A 13,635-nucleotide genomic window follows, 5' to 3' on the forward strand; every position below is an offset into this window, starting at 1 on the left:
ACGCAGTGATGTCTTGTTAAGAAAATAACCGCTTTTCTTTGTAATATCTTGGCTGGAAACACAGTGACTTCTCGTTAAAAACAACCACTTTTTGTCACGCTGGAAACACAGTGATGTCTCAATGAAAAAACAACCGCTTTTTGTCGCAGTATTCGTGCTGAAACACATCGATGTCTTGTTAAGAAAAGAACCGCTTTTCTTTGTAATATCTTGGCTGGAAATGCAGCGATGTCTTGTTAAAAGACAACTGCTTTTTGTCGCACCATCCCTGCTGGAAATGCAGCGATGTCTTGTTAAGAAAATAACCGCTTTTCTTTGTAATATCCTGGCTGGAAACGCAGTGATGTCTCAATGAAAAAAACAACTGCTTTTTGTCGCATTATTTGTGCTGGAAACACATTGATGTCTTGTTAAGAAAAGAACCGCTTTTATTTGTAATATCACTACTGAAAATGCAGCTTTGTCTCGTTAAAAATAACCACTTTTCATGGCACTAACCCCGGTGGAAACACAGCAACTGGTCACTAAACAGCACCCACATTTGACAGCTAAAAAGCAGCTGGAAACTCAGCAACGCACCACCGCTTTTCTATGTAATATCTTGGCTGGAAACACAGCGATGTCTCAATGAAAAAACAACCGCTTTTTTTTTCACACATTTTGTGCTGGAAACACATTGATGTCTTGTTAAGAAAAGAACCGCTTTTCTTTGTAATATCCTGGCTGGAAATGCAGGGATGCCTTGTTTAAAAGCAACCGCATTTGTCACACTATTCCCGACTGAAAATGCAGCGATGTGTCGTTAAAAACAACCGCTTTTCATGGCACTAACCCCGGTGGAAATACAGCGACTGGTCACTAAACAGCACCCACATTTGGTGGCTAAAAAGCCACTGAAAATGCAGCAATGACTCACTCGTTGGTTTCTAACAGTGGTCTGCAGCTTGGCAAGTGTCTTACTTTGGTGTCACACCATCATATACTCAAATGATTGTGTTCTCAGCCTCTATACTTTAAAGTTTTAAATACTCACCCAACCAAAACACATTAATTTCTTTTTGGACTGAGCTACGTCTTAAATTAATCTTGAGGTTAGCAGCTTTTCACGACGTTTGAAACTTCTACTGACCTGATATCTCCTCCTAAAGATCCTCTGCCCCCCTGTAAAACACACAGACGGCTCTGTGTTGGGTCTCTGAGGGTTAAAGACTGAGAGTGTTCTTCCTGTTCTTTGATCCTCGTTCAGTCTGGACTCGTTTCATAAATCTTTGGTGTTTAGTTTTTACTGCAGGTGTGCATCTGGACGTGAACCTGACACACTGCTGCTGCCTCATAAATTCTTCGCCTCACACCCTGAACCATAATTTGTCTCCGAGTTGATGTCAGAGCAAAAACAGACGAATAGATGGAAAGACAAATTATTTTTCTTTCATATCGTGTTCAGACACAGCAGAGACAGATTTAACTGATTTAATGAAAACATGTTTCAGTATCATTTTTATATCCCGTCTTAAGTTTCAGGGGAAAAAACTTCATATTTCAAATTCATTCAATTATGTTTTATATTGACAGTTCACTACATGCATGTAACACACACACACACACACACACACACACACACACACACACACACACAGTCAGACTCCTCTTATATGACTGTTAAAGATTTTTTAAATGTATGTAAATGTACATTCTGTATATCCAAGACTTTTGAAACATATAACAAAGTATTATTATGTGTGCCTTTTTTTTTTTACACTTGACATGATAATAAAACGGTTTTGAGTGAAGTGACTCTTCTTTTCTCAGTAAACCTGCAGCACGTGACCCCCTCAACACTCACTAATATACAATGTTTGGCTAAATGGCGCCCCCTGGTGGAGAAGTATCACATTTCTACATATTAATTTGACTTCAGTTTAAAACCAGGGAATAAAGAATTAAAATGATTTATGACAGCCACATTATTTTTAAGCTATTTAGTGACACAGTGAGGTTTTATTATATTATATTTATTTAGTTATTTATTTATTCCATCGCCATTTGGTTGTTGCAGCAGCAAAGACAGCAATAATACAAAAAATAAATGAATAAAAAAAATAGATGAGATAAATTAAAACTAAAATGGAAAAATATTAAAAAAAAAAAAAACTAGAGACACATAGAAAGAAAAATTGAGACCTGAGCTGTTTTTATTTATTACAAAAATCAAGATGCAAACAGAGACTGCAGCATAAATACAACTGAAATTATATGGCCTATATAGTTACATTTATCAGCAACTAACTGCTCATTCTGTGATTAAAATGGCATAAAATGTCCATTTATTTGTTTTAGATATTTATTAAATCATAATTAGTTGAGTGGGCGAACATTTAGCAGCCTGGAGACAATTTCTATATTTTATTTTATTAATTAGTAACAGGAAATTGTTCTGACAAAAAAAAAAAAATACTATATCCAAAAAAAGAAAAGTTTATTGAATTATTCTAGACACTTAAATAAAGAGGAAAACTGACTCATATTTAATGTCGGTCTACCCTAAATCAGTTTAAAAAGGAGGAACGTAAATTTTTTTCTAAATCCTGTTTGTCTTGAAACAACATGAAGCCAAAGAAAAGAACACTGGGACCATTTTCCAACCTGAATAACTAAAATAAAAAGACACAAAATAGCTCATTAAACTATAATAACTAGATACAACAGAGACCTTATGTGAGATAATGGTTTAAATAGCCTCCTCTCACTCCCCTCTGCTCACCTGTTGAACACCAGGAAACAGGATCCTTTATTTTTACACCTTAAAAACTAATTTAAAGTTTATATGTGGAGGATTGCGCACGACATGTGTCCTTTAAAGTCTGAAAGAACTGAGTTCAATCATCTAACTAATAATGAAGAGGTTTCATGAATGTTTGGAGACTTTATTTAAGATGAAACTTTAAGGTTGTGTGCGTTGCTAAGTTTTTCTTTGTGTTTTCCGACGGTCCCTGAACGGTCCGTGAAGGCAGCAGCACGCTGGTCTGAGCGGGTCTGGACTCTGGAAGTTGGACTACGTCAACAGGAGAGAGGAGACCGTCCCAGCCCTCAGAGGAGCTGAGCACAGAAACATCCTCCACATGTCCACACAAGGAAACGAGTCTGTGCGTCTTTGTTTTCCTGCAGCTGGACATGTTTGATCCGTGCGTAAAGACGCACTGAAGACGGACTTTCAAAAAAGAATCTTTTCTTTTGACTGTCTGGAGCATCGGCACAAAGATGTTGGCGAGGAAAAGCATCATCCCGGAGGAGTTCGGTCTGCCGGGGCTCGCCTCTCGGATGCCCCGCAAGCCGGTGTTCAGGGACCGCGTGAACAAAGCGCGCTTCATCGCCAAAAACGGCTCGTGCAACTTGGCGCACAAGAACATCCGCGAGCAGGGCCGATTCCTGCAGGACGTTTTCACCACGCTGGTGGACCTGAAATGGCGCTTCACGCTGGTCATCTTCACCACCACGTTCGTCAGCAGTTGGCTGCTGTTCGCCATGAGCTGGTGGCTGGTGGCGTTTGCGCACGGGGACCTGGACCTGATGCGGCAGAACCGGACCCACTGCGTCACCGACGTCAAGTAAGAAACGACACAGAGCAGTGTCCCAGTGTCAGTGTCATCAAAGGGACAGTTTAAACTGTGTTTTTGGATTGTTAAAGTGTGTTTGATAAGACTTGGAACGTGTTTTTACGCGCACTGAAACTGATCCAAACCTCTCCTCCTCCTTCTTTTTCCTTTCCTCCATTTTTAAATTCGACAGAGGAAGAGGAGGAGAGGGAGAGAAAAACATTAATTATGACAGGGAGTCAGGGAACTTTGGATTTCCTCATGTCAGGGGAAATAAAGTAAAGACTGCAGGAGGGGGGCGAGTTTGGCACCTCCCTCTGCAGCCCAGTCTCCACAAGAAAATGTTGGCGTTGTGCGTTTCTGCAAACCATGAACGTTACATCTGTAAGTTTAGCGTATCATATCAGGTGTTTTTAGAATGACGTAGTATTTGAGTTGACTTTTTCATCAAGAGGTGGAGGGGAGGATGGATGGAGAGAGGCCTGCCAGATGTTTCCTGATGTTTATATTGTGCCACGAAAACCGGGTATTTTAAGCCCAAACATGATCTTCTTTGAACCATAATAACCATAATGTTGTGCGTAAATCTAACTGCACATTAACCACAGTGCCAGTGAGCACCAACCTGGATTCTAAAATTGATTTCTAGTTGAAAACGGATTAATATTCAGTCTGAACGTCTCTTTTCAACCAGATAAAATGTTTTTACATCATCAAAATGACAAATTAGTTTAATTATTTTGATAATTTGTTCAGTTGTAGGTCAAAGAGAGAGAATATAGATGAGTGTGAGGTATTTCTCCACAGTCATGTTGCTCTGGTGGGTGAAATGTGGTCTACACAAAGACGTCATTTCAACATATTTAATGTTTAATATAAAATGTCATTAATATGGAAATATATAGTCTAATATATAGTCTGTGTGCTGCCAGCAAGAAGCTGTCATGTGCTGCTGTATTTCAATAAAGCGAACCAGAAAGTGACAACATTAGTTTTGTTTTTTTGCCGCTCGTTGTGCCAAGCTAGCTCGGTGTTAGCATGCTAGCTCTGTGTTAGCATGCATAATAGGAGCATTATGAGGCTTAAAATGTGTTAAAAACCGTGACGGTTAAAAAGAGCTTAACAATTGGTTGAAAAGTTAAATTTTTCGCACTATTTGAAAACGCAGATTGAACGGTTACATTTTAGGCACCAAACATAAGTGATATGTAGTGACCCATCGCTATTTTTCCAGCCGGGTTTCTGCAAAGAAAACCGGATATTTTAAGCTAAAACATTTTATTTTTCTGACCATAATCAAGTGTTATTTTGTGCCTAAATCTAACCGCACATTAACCAGTTGATGAAATGTAAAGCTTCATTTTGTCTGCTATATAATAGTCTCGCTCACCAGACCTTTCTCAAGAAAAGAAAGGTCTGGCTGGGCCGACTCTCACTTTAAGATTGGAGGAAAAAACACCCCGGCTGCTTGTATTTCTTTCAACCAATCACAATCGTTCTGGGCGGTGCCACAGCAACGGTGCGCTTGCAAAAATATTGCCGGGGGGAAACAGGTTTTGGTGTAACACACCCACAAAAATATCACCTACAGGACGCGAACCATGGCAGAAAAATGGCTACATCCCTGCAAGATCAAACACTGCAAAAGTTAGTAAAGGACGTGTTGAAAACTGCAACCGGAGGTGGTAGGGCGGGACTTCAGCGGGTGGCTCGTTCCGGCCAATGAGAGGCTGATCTATGCAGCGAACTTCCGCCCACTCAGACTAGCTATATGATAACATACAGATGTAACTTAGTGTTTTTCTTTTCTTTTATATCAGACAAGACAAGGTTTGTTTTACCTTGACATGTTTCGACAGGTGTCTTCCGACTTCTTCAGAAGCATCACCAGATGTCATTGGTGACGTGCCTTATATCAGCTGATGTTACTGAGGCGTGGTCACCCTGTTAAATTTGACAGGGCGACCACGCCTCCTGCTGTCAGGTCGCTCAGAAGGAAGCGGGCCCGCTGGACGATGAACCGGGTTGAGGGAGCGTATACGCTGTCACATACCTGGAGCGCTGTCCTTGATGAACGACCTGACGCCCTGTTAAATGTCAAGATAAAACAAACCTTGTCTTGTCTGATATGAAAGAAAAACCTTAATTTAACACTTAGACAGAATGAACTTCTATGGATTACAAATGTAACTGATCCCTGGTTTGCAGACAAATAAAATACCAACACTTTTTGTTGTGATTTTGTTTTTGTTTATGCTGTCCCTCCGTTTACAACGTCTCTGGCCATTAACCGTCAGATGACGGGGACGGTGAAGAACACGCCGACTTATGAGAGAATCGCTGAAGGACTGACCAGCCGCGGCTTCCCTCCCACGTCACTGTTAACGTCACACGCTGAGCTACACGTTTTGTTACTTGCTCACGCCCCCCATTGCCCCGAAAAAGGTGCATTCTGCAAAAACATATGAACATATATCTACTCAGGGAGCATGTCCACGGAGTCTGCCATGTTGCACTGCCATGTTTCTATAGTAGCCCAGAACAGAAAACCAAACACTGGGACTGGATAGGGACATTTGGTTTTTCGGGTTTCACGTTGGCCACCGTAGTTAGCAGCCCCTCTACGATAAGATTTTTAAACGTGAACCTGCTTCATTCATCATTTCTGCCGAGACGCTGAGGATCGACTCTGTTTGGAAGAAACTGACTTTAAAGCTCAGCAACTCAAGAACTTTCTAAATCTCTCTGTCTTCAGGTCGTTCACTTCAGCCTTCCTGTTCTCCATCGAGGTTCAGGTGACCATCGGCTTCGGAGGACGTATGATAACAGAGCAGTGTCCGACCGCCATCACCGTCCTCATCATGCAGAACATCATAGGACTCATCATCAATGCTGTCATGCTGGGTGAGACTCAGAGCCTGAGGGGAGAGGTGGAGGAAGGATTCTGGTCTTTTGCATTTGTCTGCCATGTTTCTGCTCTACGTTTGACGTTTTTTCTGATTTTTCCACCTTTTTCCAACGACTAAGTTATCAATGAGTTCTGGACGTTGGGCCAGGTCGGTCACACGTGTCCTTTGTCTGTCCTCAGGTTGTATCTTCATGAAGACGGCTCAGTCAAACCGTCGAGCGGAGACTCTGATCTTCAGCCGTCACGCCGTGATCGCCGTCAGAAACAACCGGCTGTGTTTCATGATTCGTATCGGAGACCTGAGGAAGAGCATGATTATAGGAGCCACCGTCAGGTTACAGGTGTTTGTCCACTTTATTCCGTCCACTGAAGAAGTCTCTCTGTTTAAACTCTTATTGAATGACATATTTTTGTTTCTAGATAGTTTGGCAGTGAGGGAACAAGTATTCAGATCCTTATGTGTATCACTGTAAAAACACTCTGTGTCCTGTATTGAAAGGATGACTTTAGTAAAAGTATGTAAGTATTAAAAGCATTGCAAAAAATGAATTAACTAACAATTAATGGACTACACATCGTCTGCAGGTGGTGAGAAAGACGACCACACCAGAGGGCGAGGTGATCCCCATCCATCAGATCGACGTCCAGACGGAGAGCGCCGTGGCCAGCAACAGCCTGTTCCTCCTCGCCCCGCTCATCATCTGTCACGTCATCGACAAAAGCAGGTGCAGCAGCGGCAGATCCACTCTGAGATGTGGATTCATTCACTGCTTTTATCTCATATTGTTTGGTATTTTATTTTATCGTCGTATGAAATGTAGCTGTGACTCCTCCCCCTTCTCTCAGCCCGCTGTACGACCTGTCGGCCATGGAGCTGCAGTGCAGCGACCTGGAGGTGATCGTCATCCTGGAGGGCGTCGTGGAGACGACAGGGATCACCACGCAGGCCCGGACCTCCTACGTCTCTGAGGAGATCCAGTGGGGTCACCGCTTCATCCCCATAGTGACGGAGGAGGAGGGCGTGTACTCTGTGGACTACTCCAAGTTCGGTAACACAGTCAAGGTGAGTGTTAAACGAACTGATCTTCACTCTGATTGGTTCACAGTGTCAGAACAAAGTAAAAAAATATGACTGAGCTTTGGAAACCAATAGTCTGGATTAGTATGGATTATTGTCCTCCTGCTGGCATGATAAAAATACAGATGTATTAAACTTAAATATTGTGTTGTGTCTCTCTCAGGTGGCGACGCCGCGCTGCAGCGCCAGAGAACTGGACGAGAAGCCGTCTATCTTAATCCAGACTCTCCAGAAGAGCGAGCTGTCGCACCAGAACTCGCTGAGGAAGCGTAACTCCATGCGACGCAACAACTCCATGCGTAAAGGCGCCGGGAGCAGCGGAGGTCTGCGCAGGAACAACTCGGGGCTCGCCACGCCTAAAGTCCAGTTCTTCACCCCCGGCGAGGGAGGCCAGAGCCTGAACGCCGTCACCTGACATGAGGCCTGCCTCCTGCTGGCTGCCCTGCTCCTCCTGGTGGGACGGAGGATTGTGGGTGTTGGCGTTTCTCCTGCTCTGATGGGACTCATTCTCTGTCTGTTTCCTGCCTTATCTAGACTCCCAGCACTGTAACTGCTAACACTGCCCCACGTTAACGTGCGTGGAGTAATCTTAATCCTGTTAACGGTCCATTTCTCTGCACTGAGAGCCTCCACAAACCAATCAGTCTCTTCTCTTCATTATCACTGAAGCAATAATTACAAACTCGTGGTCTTTACGCCTGTTCTACTGTTCTGGGGGAGATTCATTTTCTCATTAATTAAAGTCACAGTTTATCTGCTAGTAGTGGTGACGAGTGACAACCAATCACTGTACTGTACATGTGTGTGTTTCACCTTGTTTTGTCTCGTGTGTTGTTTGAGAATAAATGCACTCACTTCATCTGAACACGGCCTCAATATCTGAAGTGCTCAAATTATTGTTGAGTAGTTTACAAAGGTGTGGACTCGAGTCACGTTAGACTGGACATAATCAAAGAAAACTTGCAACTCAACTTTGACTTTATCACCAATGACTCGTTACATCACTTGGACTTGAGCCTTTTGACTTGAAAATACTTGATATCTTCCCACAAAAATTAAAAAGTAGGTCATTTACAAAGTGTGCCACGTATGAATTTCTCCGTATTTTTTTAATCGGCCAACGTCAACATGTCTCATCTGCAGCAAGTTGCACTTTGTTTGACCCAATCCAACAACATCCAATCAAGCTGCGGGAGAGAAACATGACGAGTAAATTCCTGCAGTAACAATTTCCCTCCTTTTTTCCATGTTGATCCTGGATAGATTTAGTTAGGTTTATCCAGGACCATCATCATCATCATCATCATCATCACACTGATTCTGGATAATTTGTTAATGTTGACATCAACATAGCAAAAATGTCCCTGGATCAAACAAATTATGCAGGACGAAGATGATAGTTTTGAATAGGTTATTAAAAAGGATGGAAAATCTGTTTGTCATTCGCAAATAACATTATCCTCACTCCTAATCAGGGTGTAACTTTTTACCTCATCTGCCATTGGATAGTGACCGGCCAAACATATTTTTCACCAGCCAAATAAAAAAAATCATGCCTTGTTTGACTAAAAATAATTACCTTACGTTTTTCATATGAAAATCCAACTTTAGGAAAATCCAACCCTGTCCTCCGTGTTTCTTTGGCGTGCTTGCGGCAAAGGCTGCAGCTCATCGTGTTGGTGTGGGGGTCGTAGGTCAGCCATGACCGCGGCTGGCCAGCCTCGTCTAGTTTCCATTTTTAATAAAATGCCGTGCGACATTTGTACTCTGTTTAACTGTCTGTTCTTCCTGTCCAAATCCAACATGTTCAACTTCGTTTTTCCTCTTCTGGCGGTGGCTTCACAGCAGAAATGTGTCGCCACATCTTGCTCAGAAGTTAAGCCTGATTTATGGTCCTGCGTTAAATCAACGACGTACCTACGTCGTAGGGTACGTGGCTACGCAGGAGGCTCGTCATAGCCCCCGGCGTAGCCTGACGTACACCTCCCAAAAAATGTAACTACACATTGAGGCGACGCAGACCCAGCGCAGACTGAGAGGGCTGTGATTGGTTTGCTTGGTAGCAACGCATTTCCGGTTCCGTATTTCCAGATTGCGCCATCCCCGCCATCTTTAAACATCTTCTCATGCGATGTAGATGTTGCAGTATTAACATACTTTCTTCGACATCCAACAACTCCAACTCCAGCAAGATTCTCTCTCTCTTAGTCGCCATTGTTCACTGTGACCCGAAAAGCCGGAAGCTAAACAAAGAATCAACTAGAGACGACGATAACCATTCAGGAAAGGAACGCAGCCTCCTACTGCTCTGGCGGTGAATTGCACCGCGACGAAATGGAGTGACAGAGAAGTTTGAAGGGTTCACGATGGCGTCACGGCAACAACGTAGGTACGTCGTAGGTGCGCCGCAGCACCATAAATCAGGCTTTACCATAGAATGCCCAGGGTTCCGGTAGCTGATGTCATGCGTTCCCAGCAAACATACAATAAGCCACAAGGGTCAAAATGGTCTGACACAGCTGGCAGAAATGGTCGAAGCACATAAAAAACCCACATGCAATTCAAAATTTTCCATCGGCCACTGGTGGGTGTGTGTTTTTGTTTTACACGCCAAACTCAATTTTTACCCGCCATTAGCGCTTGGCGGGTGTTAATTTTACGCCCTGCTCCTAATGTTTGTGAACAATATTCTAGCCTTTGGCAAGTTCACTCGTTAGCATAGCCTCCCTAGTTAGCAAGCTAACTCAAACCCTGCGCTAGCTTAGAAGGTTTTTGTTCGTTACTGAGGATTTTGTTCGATTGTACTCACTTCAGTTTACAGAAGAAGCACATGCTGTGATCCATTTACGTTGCTACGAGCGGTGAGACTCAAGATGATGTCGTAAAATGTCGTAACTTTCTGTTTAAATTGGCGATATGCGTCCCTGTTTGTACCATTTATGACCTTAACGTAAACAAAGATGGATGCCTCCAAGAAAGCAGTCGTCGCTATTGCAGTAGCGGAGCCTTTATTATTAGCAACACTGCTAGCTACTTTCAGGACCATTAGCTCTGAAGACGCACAAAGGAATTTTGAAAAAAGCACAGTTGCAGCACACTGATGATGTCATTGCAATGTTGGTTCATGCAATCTGGGATGTTGATCCAGGAGCATATCCTACTTGGTAAAATCACATCGTGCATGTTGAACAAGGAAATTTTGGTGATACAAACTCAAAATCAGATGTTAGCTGCCTGGTCACTGGTTGATCCAGTGGACCCCTTTAAAGAAACACTTCTGCTTCACAAAATTAACCTGACGGGGGGGCGAGTAATGAAAATACAAATTACAAACTTTGGAGGGTGAAGCGTTCCTTTAAGTGAGACTCAGCCCAGCTGATGAAACTCAACCCGTGTCATGTGAGAAACCAGGAAGCAAGCTCACTGTTGTTGTTCTTCCTTCCTGATAACGCACTGAGTGATAGACGACAGCTTTAACTGTCACACCGTACGGCTACATTCCAGCAGGACATACTGGGAATACTGGTTCTGGTAATAAACTGGACTCGCTGCTGATGGTACACACAAAAGACAAGCTGTAGGAGCAGGCTGCCAGAAGTGAAACTAACTTCACAACATGACTTCCAGGTTAGAGCAGGATCTCTCATGTCCTGTCTGCCATGACATTTTTAAAGATCCAGTCGTCCTGTCATGCAGCCACAGCTTCTGCGCAGACTGTTTGCAGACGTACTGGGCCGAGAGCCAAATCTCTGAGTGTCCAGTCTGTAAAAGGAGGTCGTCAAAGGACATACCTCCTTGTCACCTGGCGTTGAAGAGCCAGTGTGAGGCCTTCTTACAGGACAGAGCTTCAGCTGCAGGGTCCGAGCCCGTCTGCACTCTGCACTCTGTGAAGCTCAGCCTCTTCTGTGTGGATGATCAGCAGCTGGTGTGCAGCGTCTGCAGAGACGCAGACACACACGGCAACCGCAGATTTGAACCTGTTGACGTAGCTGCGCAGAAACACAAGAAGAAACTTCTGGATTCTTTAAAGCCCCTGCAAAGCAAACTGAGGCTTATTCATCAGGTGAAAGGAAGCTGCGATCAAACTGCAGAGCACATTAAGATCCAGACAGAGAGCACGGTGAGGAGGATAAAGGAGGAGTTCAAGAAGCTGCACCAGTTTCTTGAAGAGGAAGAGGAAGCCCGGATGGCTGCACTGAGGGAGGAGGAGGAGCAGAAGAGTCAGGTGATGAAGGAGAAGATTGCAGCTCTGAGCAGAGAGATAGCAGCTCTTTCAGAAACAGTCAGAGCCACAGAGAAGGAGCTGAGAGCTGAAGATGTCTTGTTCCTGCAGAACTACAAGGCTGCAGCGGCCAGAGTCCAGCAGCGCCCCCTGCCTGATGATCCAGAGCTGCACTCAGGAGCTCTGATAGACGAGGCCAAACATTTAGGCAACCTGAGCTTCAAAGTCTGGAGCAAGATGAAGGACGTTGTTTCCTACAGTCCTGTGATTCTGGATCCAAACACGGCTCACCCAGACCTCATCATGTCTGACGATCTGACCAGTGTGAGACACGGAGAGAGAAGGCAGCAGCTTCCTGACAACCCAGAGAGGATCGACCACTTCATCTCTGTCGTCGGCTCCGAGGGCTTTAACTCAGGGTGTCACAGCTGGGAGGTGGAGGTCGGAGACAGCAAAGCCTTCGTACTGGGCATGTTAACAGAGTCCATCCACAGGAAAGGAATCATATGCGCCGGGCTGTGGAGGCTGATGTTCTGCGGCGGTGAATACAAAGCGCTGTCGCCGTCAGACACAGGATCTGAGGTGGCAGTTACACAGAACCCAAAGAGGATTCGAGTGCACCTGGACTGGGACAGAGGACTGCTGTTGTTTTCTGATCCTGACACCAACACACACATACACACCTTCACACACACGTTCACTGACAGGCTGTTTCCGTACATCAGCACCTGGAGTGAGGCCCCGATAAAGATTGTAGCTACGCAGGTCTCTGTTAGGGTGGAGCAGCACGGTTAGAGATGCTGCTACTGCTGATGTCATGTGTGTATACAAGCCACTGGTTTCTTTAAACTTGCAATAAGTTGGTAACACAGGTACACAAAAAAACAAGTCGTTCCCTCAGTCATTATCAATTAACCTCTTATTAACTAAGGCTTAGCTACTCTATCACATGTGATTGGGACTTACCCAAGAACTGACCATTAACTAATGGTTTATAACTCATTCGTTCCTCCGTAACGACTCGTTTTTTGTGTTCCTTATTATAAAGTGTTACCAGTAAGTCATTTATTTTGCCACATGGGGGCAGCAGAAACAGGCTGTGAGCACAAACTTACATCACATCCGTAGCCTGACGTGCACCTCCCCAGAACTGTAACTACACATCAGTGACGCAGACCTCCTGTCTGTCTCTGTAAGCTGAAACCATTTCCCTCAGTGGAAACAAAGCTTTTATTTACTTTAATTTCACAGATAAGAAACAATAAATTGTGAAGACAATAAAGCCTCCACTAAAATAGCATTTTAAGTCTTGTGTGTGATTTATCCTGGCTTCATATGAGCAGAGGAAATCTCCGCTAGCTGCTAGGCTAATTTATACAATGTAAAATGCCATAGGCTTGTGCTAATAACGTTAGCATGTTGTATTTGTTTGTAAAACGTGTTTAGTATAAGACAGTTGTTTTGTCAGTGAACCTTGTGAGTTGTAATGGAGCTGAATTTTGTAACGTTATCTTTGTTAAATGTTGCTGTTGTCCCTGGTTTCATATGAGAAGAGGAAAAGTCCATTAGCTGCTAGGCTAATTTATACAATGTAAAATGCCATAGGCTTGTGCTAATAACGTTAGCATGTTGTATTTGTGGGGAAAATGTGTCCAGATAAAGACAAGTGTTTGTCTGTGAATGCTGCCAGTTATAGTGAAGCTGATTTGAAATTGTCTCTATTAAGCCATATTTAATGTGTGTTTAATGTGTTTAACACATGTAACAGAGAACATATTGTTTTTATTTTACAGTCATTTATCAAGTTAGTCGACAATAAAACAGTTTTTAGCGT

The 13,635-nt window shown here is 43.6% G+C and overlaps 2 protein-coding genes across 2 annotated transcripts; both read left to right on the forward strand.

Annotated features, from left to right (window-relative positions):
- Window positions 1-2,998: 2,998 nt before the first annotated feature.
- Window positions 2,999-8,444, forward strand: kcnj8 (potassium inwardly rectifying channel subfamily J member 8). Its single transcript, XM_033614368.2, has 6 exons — window positions 2,999-3,605; window positions 6,349-6,497; window positions 6,682-6,842; window positions 7,087-7,226; window positions 7,348-7,564; window positions 7,743-8,444. Exons 1-6 carry the CDS (start codon window positions 3,259-3,261, stop codon window positions 7,992-7,994), a joined length of 1,266 nt encoding a protein of 421 aa, XP_033470259.1. The 5' UTR covers window positions 2,999-3,258; the 3' UTR covers window positions 7,995-8,444.
- Window positions 8,445-10,995: 2,551 nt separating this feature from the next.
- LOC117249154 (nuclear factor 7, ovary-like) lies at window positions 10,996-13,101 on the forward strand. Its single transcript, XM_033614560.2, has one exon. The coding sequence runs from the start codon at window positions 11,196-11,198 to the stop codon at window positions 12,594-12,596; it is 1,401 nt and encodes a 466-aa protein (XP_033470451.2). The 5' UTR covers window positions 10,996-11,195; the 3' UTR covers window positions 12,597-13,101.
- The last annotated feature ends 534 nt before the right edge of the window (window positions 13,102-13,635 follow it).

This window comes from Epinephelus lanceolatus, chromosome 23 (genome assembly GCF_041903045.1).
Source record: "Epinephelus lanceolatus isolate andai-2023 chromosome 23, ASM4190304v1, whole genome shotgun sequence".
NCBI lineage: Eukaryota > Metazoa > Chordata > Actinopteri > Perciformes > Serranidae > Epinephelus > Epinephelus lanceolatus.